The sequence below is a fragment of the Argopecten irradians genome, chromosome 5, assembly GCF_041381155.1.
Source record: "Argopecten irradians isolate NY chromosome 5, Ai_NY, whole genome shotgun sequence".
NCBI classification, from domain to species: Eukaryota; Metazoa; Mollusca; class Bivalvia; order Pectinida; family Pectinidae; genus Argopecten; species Argopecten irradians.
Genome location: NC_091138.1, coordinates 505,538 through 519,185, shown reverse-complemented (window position 1 = coordinate 519,185; position 13,648 = coordinate 505,538). Strand labels below are relative to the sequence as shown.

General features: G+C 36.3%; 2 protein-coding genes across 6 annotated transcripts in view; one reads left to right on the top strand and one right to left on the bottom strand.

Moving 5' to 3' along the window:
- Positions 1 to 864: 864 nt before the first annotated feature.
- Positions 865 to 2,250, top strand: LOC138324184 (uncharacterized). Its single transcript, XM_069269264.1, has one exon. The coding sequence runs from the start codon at positions 865 to 867 to the stop codon at positions 2,248 to 2,250; it is 1,386 nt and encodes a 461-aa protein (XP_069125365.1).
- A 448-nt stretch (positions 2,251 to 2,698) lies between these two features.
- LOC138322602 (G protein-activated inward rectifier potassium channel 3-like) overlaps positions 2,699 to 13,648 on the bottom strand; it is a 121,746-nt gene continuing 110,796 nt past the window's right edge. For all 5 annotated transcript variants that reach the window (XR_011208441.1, XM_069266573.1, XM_069266571.1 and 2 more), the window contains one exon: positions 2,699 to 4,993. The gene's annotated coding sequence lies outside the window, so the exon portion shown is untranslated. The remainder of the gene's footprint in view (positions 4,994 to 13,648) is intronic.

Below are 13,648 nucleotides of genomic sequence, written 5' to 3'. Positions count from 1 at the left end.
CCATCACTCAGTCCCCAATACAGTGTAGCTTCAGTGATAAACACATGTTAGCCATCACTCAGTCCCCAATACAGTGTAGCTTCAGTGATAAACACATGTTAGCCATCACTCAGTCCCCAATACAGTGTAGCTTCAGTGATAAACACATGTCAGCCATCACTCAGTCCCCAATACAGTGTAGCTTCAGTGATAAACACATGTCAGCCATCACTCAGTCCCCAATACAGTGTAGCTTCAGTGATAAATACATGTCAGCCATCACTCAGTCCCCAATACAGTGTAGTTTCAGTGATAAACACATGTCAGCCATCACTCAGTCCCCAATACAGTGTAGTTTCAGTGATAAACACATGTCAGCCATCATTCAGTCCCCAATACAGTATAGTTTCAGTGATAAACACATGTCAGCCATCACTCAGTCCCCAATACAGTGTAGCTTCAGTGATAAACACATGTCAGCCATCACTCAGTCCCCAATACAGTGTAGCTTCAGTGATAAACACATGTCAGCCATCACTCTCAGTCCCCAATACAGTGTAGCTTCAGTGATAAACACATGTCAGCCATCACTCAGTCCCCAATACAGTGTAGCTTCAGTGATAAACACATGTCTAGCCATCACTCACTCAGTCCCCAATACAGTGTAGCTTCAGTGATAAACACATGTCAGCCATCACTCAGTCCCCAATACAGTGTAGCTTCAGTGATAAACACATGTCAGCCATCACTCAGTCCCAATACAGTGTAGCTTCAGTGATAAACACATGTCAGCCATCACTCAGTCCCCAATACAGTGTAGCTTCAGTGATAAACACATGTCAGCCATCACTCAGTCCCAATACAGTGTAGCTTCAGTGATAAACCATGTCAGCCATCACTCAGTCCCAAATACAGTGTAGCTTCAGTGATAAACACATGTCAGCCATCACTCAGTCCCAAATACAGTGTAGCTTCAGTGATAAACACATGTCAGCCATCACTCAGTCCCCAATACAGTGTAGCTTCAGTGATAAACACATGTCAGCCATCACTCAGTCCCCAATACAGTGTAGCTTCAGTGATAAACACATGTCAGCCATCACTCAGTCCCCAATACAGTGTAGCTTCAGTGATAAACACATGTCAGCCATCACTCATCAGTCCCCAATACAGTGTAGCTTCAGTGATAAACACATGTCAGCCATCACTCAGTCCCCAATACAGTGTAGCTTCAGTGATAAACACATGTCAGCCATCACTCAGTCCCCAATACAGTGTAGCTTCAGTGATAAACACATGTCAGCCATCACTCAGTCCCCAATACAGTGTAGCTTCAGTGATAAACACATGTCAGCCATCACTCAGTCCCCAATACAGTGTAGCTTCAGTGATAAACACATGTCAGCCATCACTCAGTCCCCAATACAGTGTAGCTTCAGTGATAAACACATGTCAGCCATCACTCAGTCCCCAATACAGTGTAGCTTCAGTGTTAAACACATGTCAGCCATCACCAGTCCCCAATACAGTGTAGCTTCAGTGATAAACACATGTCAGCCATCACCCAGTCCCCAATACAGTGTAGCTTCAGTGATAAACACATGTCAGCCATCACTCAGTCCCCAATACCTTGTAGCTTCAGTGATAAACACATGTCAGCCATCACTCAGTCCCCAATACAGTGTAGCTTCAGTGATAAACACATGTCAGCCATCACGCAGTCTTCAATACAGTGTAGCTTCAGTGATAAACACATGTCAGCCATCACTCAGTCCCCAATACAGTGTAGCTTCAGTGATAAACACATGTCTACCATCACTCAGTCCCCAATACAGTGTAGCTTCAGTGATAAACACATGTCAGCCATCACTCAGTCCCCAATACAGTGTAGCTTCAGTGATAAACACATGTCAGCCATCACTCAGTCCCCAATACAGTGTAGCTTCAGTGATAAACACATGTCAGCCATCACTCAGTCCCCAATACAGTGTAGCTTCAGTGATAAACACATGTCAGCCATCACTCAGTCCCCAATACAGTGTAGCTTCAGTGTTAAACACATGTCTACCATCACTCAGTCCCCAATACAGTGTAGCTTCAGTGATAAACACATGTCAGCCATCACTCAGTCCCCAATACAGTGTAGCTTCAGTGATAAACACATGTCAGCCATCACTCAGTCCCCAATACAGTGTAGCTTCAGTGATAAACACATGTCAGCCATCACCCAGTCCCCAATACAGTGTAGCTTCAGTGATATACACATGTTAGCCATCACTCAGTCCCCAATACAGTGTAGCTTCAGTGATAAACACATGTCTATCATCACTCAGTCCCCAATACGTGTAGCTTCAGTGATAAACACATGTCAGCCATCACTCAGTCCCCAATACAGTGTAGCTTCAGTGATAAACACATGTCAGCCATCACCAGTCTCCTCAATACAGTGTAGCTTCAGTGATAAACACATGTCAGCCATCACTCAGTCCCCAATACAGTGTAGCTTCAGTGATAAAACACATGTCAGCCATCACCCAATACAGTCCCAGTGATAACACATAGCTTCAGTGATGAAACACATGTCAGCCATCACTCAGTCCCCAATACTGTGTAGCTTCAGTGATAAACACATGTCAGCCATCACTCAGAGTCCCCAATACAGTGTAGCTTCAGTGTTAAACACATGTCTACCATCACTCAGTCCCCAATACAGTGTAGCTTCAGTGATAAACACATGTCAGCCATCACTCAGTCCCCAATACAGTGTAGCTTCAGTGATAAACACATGTTAGCCATCACTCAGTCCCCAATACAGTGTAGTTTCAGTGATAAATACATGTCAGCCATCACTCAGTCCCCAATACAGTGTAGCTTCAGTGATAAACACATGTCAGCCATCACTCAGTCCCCAATACAGTGTAGCTTCAGTGATAAACACATGTTAGCCATCACTCAGTCCCCAATACAGTGTAGTTTCAGTGATAAATACATGTCAGCCATCACTCAGTCCCCAATACAGTGTAGCTTCAGTGATTAACACGTCTACCATCACTCAGTCCCCAATACAGTGTAGCTTCAGTGATAAACACATGTCAGCCATCACTCAGTCCCCAATACCGTGTAGCTTCAGTGATAAACACATGTCAGCCATCACGCAGTCTTCAATACAGTGTAGCTTCAGTGATAAACACTTGTCAGCCATCACTCAGTCCCCAATACAGTGTAGCTTCAGTGTTAAACACATGTCTACCATCACTCAGTCCCCAATACAGTGTAGCTTCAGTGATAAACACATGTCAGCCATCACTCAGTCCCCAATACAGTGTAGCTTCAGTGATAAACACATGTCAGCCATCACTCAGTCCCCAATACAGTGTAGCTTCAGTGATAAACACATGTCAGCCATCACTCAGTCCCCAATACAGTGTAGCTTCAGTGATAAACACATGTCAGCCATCACCCAGTCCCCAATACAGTGTAGCTTCAGTGATATACACATGTTAGCCATCACTCAGTCCCCAATACAGTGTAGCTTCAGTGATAAACACATGTCTATCATCACTCAGTCCCCAATACCGTGTAGCTTCAGTGATAAACACATGTCAGCCATCACTCAGTCCCCGATACCGTGTAGCTTCAGTGATAAACACATGTCAGCCATCACGCAGTCTTCAATACAGTGTAGCTTCAGTGATAAACACATGTCAGCCATCACTCAGTCCCCAATACAGTGTAGCTTCAGTGATAAACACATGTTAGCCATCACTCAGTCCCCAATACAGTGTAGTTTCAGTGATAAATACATGTCAGCCATCACTCAGTCCCCAATACAGTGTAGCTTCAGTGATAAACACATGTCAGCCATCACTCAGTCCCCAATACAGTATAGCTTCAGTGATAAACACATGTCAGCCATCACGCAGGTGACTGCATGTTACCCATTTTTTCTATTACATTGGTAAATCTGAGTTTATATTGTCATATTGTGAAATGTCCTCTGGTGTCTCATGTAATATAATTAATTGTGTTGCTTTGTCCTGCTATGTAATGATTGTAGAACAAATAAACCCTTACCCAATCCATCATGGTGTTATAATGTTCGTCTGCAGTAAGCCTGTAACATACCTTTTGTTTTCATATCACAGTCATCAATTATAGAACAGTGAATGGTTCTGACCTAAGCATTAATCGGGGTATATCCCAGGCTAAATACAGTATTATTCTACTACCTATCACTCAATGTCACAATAACATATATATCTATTGTGACTTAATGTAAACTCATTCACATACATGAAAGTAACCTTTCAGTACACACAGAATCTCTTTTTTTCATACAAATGGGGATAGATGTAAGCTATCTTTCATATTCAACAAGCACAGTCTCCTTGTTGTACAAATTCCACAAGCACAGTCTCCTTGTTGTACAGATTTCAGTCTCTTTGTTGTACAAGTTCTACAAGCACAGTTTCTTTGTTGTACAAATTCCACATGCACAGTCCCTTTGTTGTACAAATTTCACAAGCACATTCTCCTTGTTGTACAAATTCCACAATCACAGTCCCTTTGTCATACAAATTCCAGTCTCCTCGTTGTACAAATTCTACAAGCACAGTCTCCTTGTTGTACAGATTCCAGTCTCCTTGTTGTACAGATTCCAGTCTCCTTGTTGTACACATTCCAGTCTCCTTGTTGTACAGGTTCTAAAAGCACAGTTTCTTTGTTGTACAAATTCCACAAACACAGTCTCCTTGTTATACAGGTTTTACAAACACAGTCTCCTTGTTGTACAAATTCCAGCCTCCTTGTTGTACAGGTTCTAAAAGCACATTCCCTTATTTGTACACATTCCACAATCACAGCCCCTTTGTTGTACAAATTCCACAAGCACATTCTCCTTGTACAGATTCTATAGTCTCCTTGTACATATTCCACAAGCACAGTCTCTCTTTTGTAAAGCACAGAGATCTGCTGAAGTGTAGGACTCCATCAAAATGAATATGTTATTGGTCAGCTGAAAATATAGAAATAAAATCACATTTAATCATTTTCAAAGTATGCAACCTTCAAAGGGTCAATGTTATTCTATGAAGTATTTACTTAAACTGTTCAACCAAATTACTCCCTGAGGCCTGGACTGAAGGTCCATGTCATTTATGATTACAAACTCCACAGCCTTTCATCTCAGCAAAGAACAATATCAGATATCTCTGCCTTTTAGTCATAGAAAAGAATTCACTCAATTCTGAAGAATTCAGAAGACTTCAATCTGAAGGTCAGTTAATTATTTGAATAAAGCTCTCTCCAACATGCTATAGGTTCAATATCAGGTCTCTGTGCCTTACAATTATTGAAAAATGTTTGAAAGAATTCCTCAAATTAGTACTGTGACTTTGAATGGAAGTCAAAGTCATTAATAAGCACATAACTAGCAGCCCTTCATTCTAACATTTAATATCAAATCTCTGGATCCTTGTCGTTATAGAGAAGATGTGAAATGCACTGGATGTATGCTGGTGTATAAGCTCACTTGCTCTTTGGACAAGACACGATTGAAAAGATTGTTTGCTTATCTATAAATAATGTAAAAAGAACAGGAGTTAAGCAGGACAGCTAGACAAATGATTCCCCGTAGAGATTAATAATGATGATCCAATAGGTTACCATGGTTACCATAAGAGATGAGAGTGATATTGCCATGGTAACCCAGCATTGTCACCAGGGTATATATACCAGGTAACACTGACTGACACACAACTTCCCTACAGCCAATTAAACTTAATATACACTACATACTTTGAAATATCTTCACCAAATAATCAATGTCACTGATTTACAAGGTAAAGTTGTCTCCAGGTGACATTTCAATTGTAGCACTGTTACCATGGAAACAGTGGAAGCTGGTAATGAGGAATACATATTCATATAAGGGAGATAATGCAAGCATATCTTAGTAAGGACATATTACCCAGATCAGAATTAGGTATATCATATTTGACCTAAAGAGGACGCCTGCTGTAATAAGGGTACCTCTGCCTTTAAAAAAAAAAGAATGCTCCAGTTTCCAGTTAGTATCACAAATAAACAACGTGCTTACCTTTCTTCAGATTTTTATTTCCTATCAAATTTACAAAATAAAATAACAGCCAAATATTTATCGATATTAGATAGTTTGGACTGCCACAGTCATAGTAGTTGTCAACCATATAATCCATATCACTGTTTGTGTAGCTGCTTTCAGATAGCTCAATGTTAATATTGTACACATTCAAAAACTGCTTGAGAAACATCAACATCACTCTTATTAAAACCGTCAAACATTGGTTCATTTCATTAAGGATTGATTGTCAATTTTGTTGCTTGCATTGACTGATGAAGAAAGTTAATCTCGTGCAAATGAAGTGAACTGCGAAGCAGTTCATGTAACATTTGCACGAGATTAACTTTCTTCATCAGTCAATGCAAGCAACAAAATTGATAATCAATCCTTATATTTACGTTAACCAATCTAAATATCCCGCTTTTGAAAAAAGTCAAATTATATGTATTCGGTATAAGATTATTATACAATTTGCAACATTGTACCAGTTATCGTACATGTATGTACAGCTACGGTACAGCCGCCAGTCAGTTCTTTTCATCACCAAGGCAACATAAAATGTAGTTCCGAAAATAACTTCATTCTTTGTGCGTTGTTACAATTAAAAACGGCGATTTTGAAATATTGTTTTTATGTACAGGAATTAATGGCTTAAATTGTATCATAAAAACATGACCATGTAGCTTCAAATAAAAAAAATACTGCGCAGTACTAGCAGTGCAGTCAACGTGTAATCCAGTTGCTCGATTTAGCAGGGGTCCGGTTTTGAAGAAAATCACGATTGTGGTGAAAATGCTGAATAGTTGGTATCTAAACATAATCAAATCTTTTAAAAATCAATTGCGATTGTTATGGAATGTACCTGAATGTTGTATTTCCGTCTGGTAATTGTTTGTAGCTGGCAGTTAAATGTTTATTAACTAAACCTGTTGTGAAATCCAACCCCTGTGTCTATGGTATGCGATGCAGTCCAAGAACCATGCTTCAGGGGCTCAATAAAACGTGTTAAAATGTGGGATTTAGTCGCAGATCACTGGAAGACTTGTGTGTTATTCTTGAAATGTGATAACTTCTCTGTCAACTGGAGTTTTAGGATTAAAATTCTGTATAAAGTAAGTAGAGAAACATTGATTTGAAATGTTGGTGGTTTCCAACGACCCTCGAATGCCGTGGGTTTTGACACTCGCAGAATCGTTTCGTTAGGCTTATGTCACTGAAATCAGCCTGTTTGGTATTTGAGCGTATTTTTATGGAATCTATCGTTTCTAAGCTTACATGTATGTCACCGTTTCACATATAGATCTATATATTGTACACATTATCCTAACTATTTGCGTTCGATTATGCCTACTTCGATGAGTGATGAACATCGCTGCGCTCAGTAGCCTATGTTCAGCATTTTCCGGGGCTTGAGCCTAAGTCATCGTTTCTTCAAAATACGTGTAAAATATCTGTAATATCATATTACTAACAATTTCTAATATCACTTTATCAAACATTTCTGTCTGTGTTTCTAAATGTACAGCGATAGGCCACATCCCAGAAAGTTCATTCAAAACTGAAGCGGCGTAAAACTAGGTTAAAATGTAAACAATGTCAAAATGTATTCTCACGCCGGTCAGAGGTCAGCGCGTGACCATCACAAGCATCTTCATTGGGAAATGAAGTGATCGGAGTTTACTAGTTTCATTGAGGCGGAGCAAAGTGAAAATGTTAATATAAGTTTGTGGCAGTTCCCTTTGAAGTGACTACAGTCTAGCTACCAGCTCTTGGTATATAGTCTGTTCAGATAATTTTAGAAATAATGAACTTAATAAGGTGCCCCCTCACCAGTTAACCGTGCCATGCACCCTCTTTAGGTAAAACACTGCATAACATTTGCTGGTATAGTCATTGAATGTGTATAGTTGTCTCATTTTGTTCAGGAAAGTGAAGTATTTTTGTATCGAATGTGACATTCCGATCATTCTTAGATAGTTTATTGACCTTCATGTAGATATAAATAGTTTAGTGACCTTCATGTAGATATAAATAGTTTAGTGACCTTCATGTAGATATAAATAGTTTAGTGACCTTCATGTAGATATAGATAGTTTAATGACCTTCATGTAGATATAGATAGTTTAGTGACCTTCATGTAGATATAAATAGTTTAGTGACCTTCATGTAGATATAGATAGTTTAATGACCTTCATGTAGATATAAATAGTTTAGTGACCTTCATGTAGATATAGACAGTTTAGTGACCTTCATGTAGGTTAGATAGTTTAGTGACCTTCATGTAGATTAGATAGTTTAGTGACCTTCATGTAGATAACACAGTTTAGTGACCTTCATGTAGATATAAATAGTTTAGTGACCTTCATGTAGATTAGATAGTTTAGTGACCTTCATGTAGATATAGACAGTTTAGTAACCTTCATGTAGATATAGACAGTTTAGTGACCTTCATGTAGATTAGATAGTTTAGTGACCTTCATGTAGATTAGACAGTTTAGTGACCTTCATGTAGATTAGATAATTTAATGACCTTCATGTTGATTAGACAGTTTAGTGACCTTCATGTAGATTAGATAGTTTAGTGACCTTCATGTAGATAACACAGTTTAGTGACCTTCATGTAGATATAAATAGTTTAGTGACCTTCATGTAGATATAAATAGTTTAGTGACCTTCATGTAGATTAGATAGTTTAGTGACCTTCATGTAGATTAGACAGTTTAGTGACCTTCATGTAGATATAGACAGTTTAGTGACCTTCATGTAGATTAGATAGTTTAGTGACCTTCATGTAGATATAGATAGTTTAGTGACCTTCATGTAGATAACACAGTTTAGTGACCTTCATGTAGATATAGATAGTTTAGTAACCTTCATGTAGATTAGATAGTTTAATGACCTTCATGTAGATATAGATAGTTTAGTGACCTTCATGTAGATTAGACAGTTTAGTGACCTTCATGTAGATATAGACAGTTTAGTGACCTTCATGTAGATTAGACAGTTTAGTGACCTTCATGTAGATATAGATAGTTTAGTGACCTTCATGTAGATAAGACAGTTTAGTGACCTTCATGTAGATATAAATAGTTTAGTGACCTTCATGTAGATATAAATAGTTTAGTGACCTTCATGTAGATTAGATAGTTTAGTGACCTTCATGTAGATTAGACAGTTTAGTGACCTTCATGTAGATATAGACAGTTTAGTGACCTTCATGTAGATTAGACAGTTTAGTGACCTTCATGTAGATATAGATAGTTTAGTGACCTTCATGTAGATTAGATAGTTTAGTGACCTTCATGTAGATATAAAATAGTTTAGTGACCTTCATGTAGATTAGATAGTTTAGTGACCTTCATGTAGATATAGACAGTTTAGTGACCTTCATGTAGATATAGATAGTTTAGTGACCTTCATGTAGATATAGACAGTTTAGTGACCTTCATGTAGATATAAATAGTTTAGTGACCTTCATGTAGATATAGATAGTTTAGTGACCTTCATGTAGATATAGACAGTTTAGTGACCTTCATGTAGATATAGATAGTTTAGTGACCTTTATGTAGATATAGATAGTTTAGTGACCTTCATATAGGTTAGATAGTTTAGTGACCTTCATGTAGATATAAATAGTTTAGTGACCTTCATGTAGATTAGATAGTTTAGTGACCTTCATGTAGATATAGATAGTTTAGTGACCTTCATGTAGATATAGATAGTTTAGTGACCTTCATGTAGATATAGACAGTTTAGTGACCTTCATGTAGATTAGATAGTTTAGTGACCTTCATGTAGATATAGACAGTTTAGTGACCTTCATGTAGATTAGATAGTTTAGTGACCTTCATGTAGATATAGACAGTTTAGTGACCTTCATGTAGATATAGACAGTTTAGTGACCTTCATGTAGATATAGATAGTTTAGTGACCTTCATGTAGATATAGACAGTTTAGTGACCTTCATGTAGATATAAATAGTTTAGTGACCTTCATGTAGATATAGATAGTTAAGTGACCTTCATGTAGATATAGACAGTTTAGTGACCTTCATGTAGATATAGATAGTTTAGTGACCTTCATGTAGATATAGATAGTTTAGTGACCTTCATGTAGATATAGATAGTTTAGTGACCTTCATGTAGATATAGATAGTTTAGTGACCTTCATGTAGATATAGACAGTTTAGTGACCTTCATGTAGATATAGATAGTTTAGTGACCTTCATGTAGATATAGACAGTTTAGTGACCTTCATGTAGATATAGATAGTTTAGTGACCTTCATGTAGATATAGACAGTTTAGTGACCTTCATGTAGATATAGATAGTTTAGTGACCTTCATGTAGATATAGATAGTTTAGTGACCTTCATGTAGATTAGATAGTTTAGTGACCTTCATGTAGATTAGATAGTTTAGTGACCTTCATGTAGATATAGATAGTTTAGTGACCTTCATGTAGATATAGATAGTTTAGTGACCTTCATGTAGATATAGATAGTTTAGTGACCTTCATGTAGATTAGATAGTTTAGTGACCTTCATGTAGATATAGATAGTTTAGTGACCTTCATGTAGATATAGACAGTTTAGTGACCTTCATGTAGATTAGATAGTTTAGTGACCTTCATGTAGATTAGATAGTTTAGTGACCTTCATGTAGATATAGATAGTTTAGTGACCTTCATGTAGATATAGATAGTTTAGTGACCTTCATGTAGATTAGATAGTTTAGTGACCTTCATGTAGATATAGATAGTTTAGTGACCTTCATGTAGATATAGATAGTTTAGTGACCTTCATGTAGATATAGATAGTTTAGTGACCTTCATGTAGATATAAATAGTTTAGTGACCTTCATGTAGATATAGACAGTTTAGTGACCTTCATGTAGATATAGACAGTTTAGTGACCTTCATGTAGATTAGATAGTTTAGTGACCTTCATGTAGATATAGACAGTTTAGTGACCTTCATGTAGATATAGATAGTTTAGTGACCTTCATGTAGATATAGATAGTTTAGTGACCTTCATGTAGATATAGACAGTTTAGTGACCTTCATGTAGATATAGATAGTTTAGTGACCTTCATGTAGATATAGATAGTTTAGTGACCTTCATGTAGATATAGACAGTTTAGTGACCTTCATGTAGATATAAATAGTTTTAGTGACCTTCATGTAGATATAGACAGTTTAGTGACCTTCATGTAGATATAAATAGTTTAGTGACCTTCATGTAGATATAGACAGTTTAGTGACCTTCATGTAGATATAGATAGTTTAGTGACCTTCATGTAGATATAGATAGTTTAGTGACCTTCATGTAGATATAGACAGTTTAGTGACCTTCATGTAGATTAGATAGTTTAGTGACCTTCATGTAGATTAGACAGTTTAGTGACCTTCATGTAGATTAGATAATTTAATGACCTTCATGTAGATATAGACAGTTTAGTGACCTTCATGTAGATTAGATAGTTCAGTGACCTTCATTTAGATTAGACAGTTTAGTGACCTTTATATAAATGAGACAGTTTAGTGACCTTCATGTAGATAAGATAATTTAGTGACCTTCATAAAGGTTAGATAGTTTATACTTGACCTTTCATGATCTACATTTATAATGGACTTTTATTGACCTAAATGCATAATTGACCTTTATTGACCTACATGCTTAATTGACCTTTAGTGACCTTAATCTGTAATTGACCTTTAGTGACCCACATGTATAAATGGCCTTTAGTGACCTATATATATAATTGACCTTTTAGTGACCTACATGAATATTTGACCTTAAGTGATCTACATGTATAAATGGCCTTTAGTAATCTACATGTACAAATGGCCTTTAGTGAGTTACATGTATAATTGACCTTTAGTGATGTACATGTATAATTGACCTTTAGTGATCTACATGTATAATTGACCTTTAGTGATCTACCTATATAATTGACCTTTAGTGATCTACATGTATAATTGACCTTTAGTGATCTACATGTATAATTGACCTTTAGTGATCTACATGTATAATTGACCTTTAGTGATCTACCTATATAATTGAACTTTAGTGATCTACATGTATAATTGACCTTTAGTGATCTACATGTATAATTGACCTTTAGTGATCTACCTATATAATTGACCTTTAGTGATCTACATATATAATTGACCTTTAGTGATCTACATGTATAATTGACCTTTAGTGATCTACCTATATAATTGACCTTTAGTGATCTACCTATATAATTGACCTTTAGTGATCTACCTATATAATTGACCTTTAGTGATCTACCATATAATTGACCTTTAGTGATCTACCTATATAATTGACCTTTAGTGATCTACCTATATAATTGACCTTTAGTGATCTACCTATATAATTGACCTTTAGTGATCTACCTATATAATTGACCTTAGTGATCTTTTAGACCTTAGTGATCTACATGTAATAATTGACCTTTAGTGATCTACATGTATAATTGACCTTTAGTGATCTACATGTATAATTGACCTTTAGTGATCTACATGTATAAATGACCTTTAGTGATCTACATGTATAATTGACTTTTAGTGATCTACCTATATAATTGACCTTTAGTGATCTACCTGTATAATTGACCTTTAGTGATCTACATGTATAATTGACCTTTAGTGATCTACATGTATAATTGACCTTTAGTGATCTACATGTATATTGACTTTAGTGATCTACCTGTATAATTGACCTTTAGTGATCTACCTATATAATTGACCTTTAGTGATATACCTATATAATTGACCTTTAGTGATCTACCTATATAATTGACCTTTAGTGATCTACATGTATAATTGACCTTTAGTGATCTACATGTATAATTGACCTTTAGTGATCTACATGTATAATTGACCTTTAGTGATCTACATGTATAATTGACCTTTAGTGATCTACATGTATAATTGACCTTTAGTGATCTACATGTATAATTGACCTTTAGTGATCTACATGTATAATTGACCTTTAGTGATCTACATGTATAATTGACCTTTAGTGATCTACATGTATAATTGACCTTTAGTGATCTACCTATATAATTGACCTTTAGTGATCTACATGTATAATTGACCTTTAGTGATCTACATGTATAATTGACCTTTAGTGATCTACCTATATAATTGACCTTTAGTGATCTACATGTATAATTGACCTTTAGTGATCTACATGTATAATTGACCTTTAGTGATCTACCTATATAATTGACCTTTAGTGATCTACCTATATAATTGACCTTTAGTGATCTACCTATATAATTGACCTTTAGTGATCTACCTATATAATTGACCTTTAGTGATCTACCTATATAATTGACCTTTAGTGATCTACATGTATAATTGACCTTTAGTGATCTACATGTATAATTGACCTTTAGTGATCTACATGTATAATTGACCTTTAGTGATCTACATGTATAATTGACCTTTAGTGATCTACATGTATAATTGACCTTTAGTGATCTACATGTATAATTGACCTTTAGTGATCTACATGTATAATTGACCTTTAGTGATCTACCTATATAATTGACCTTTAG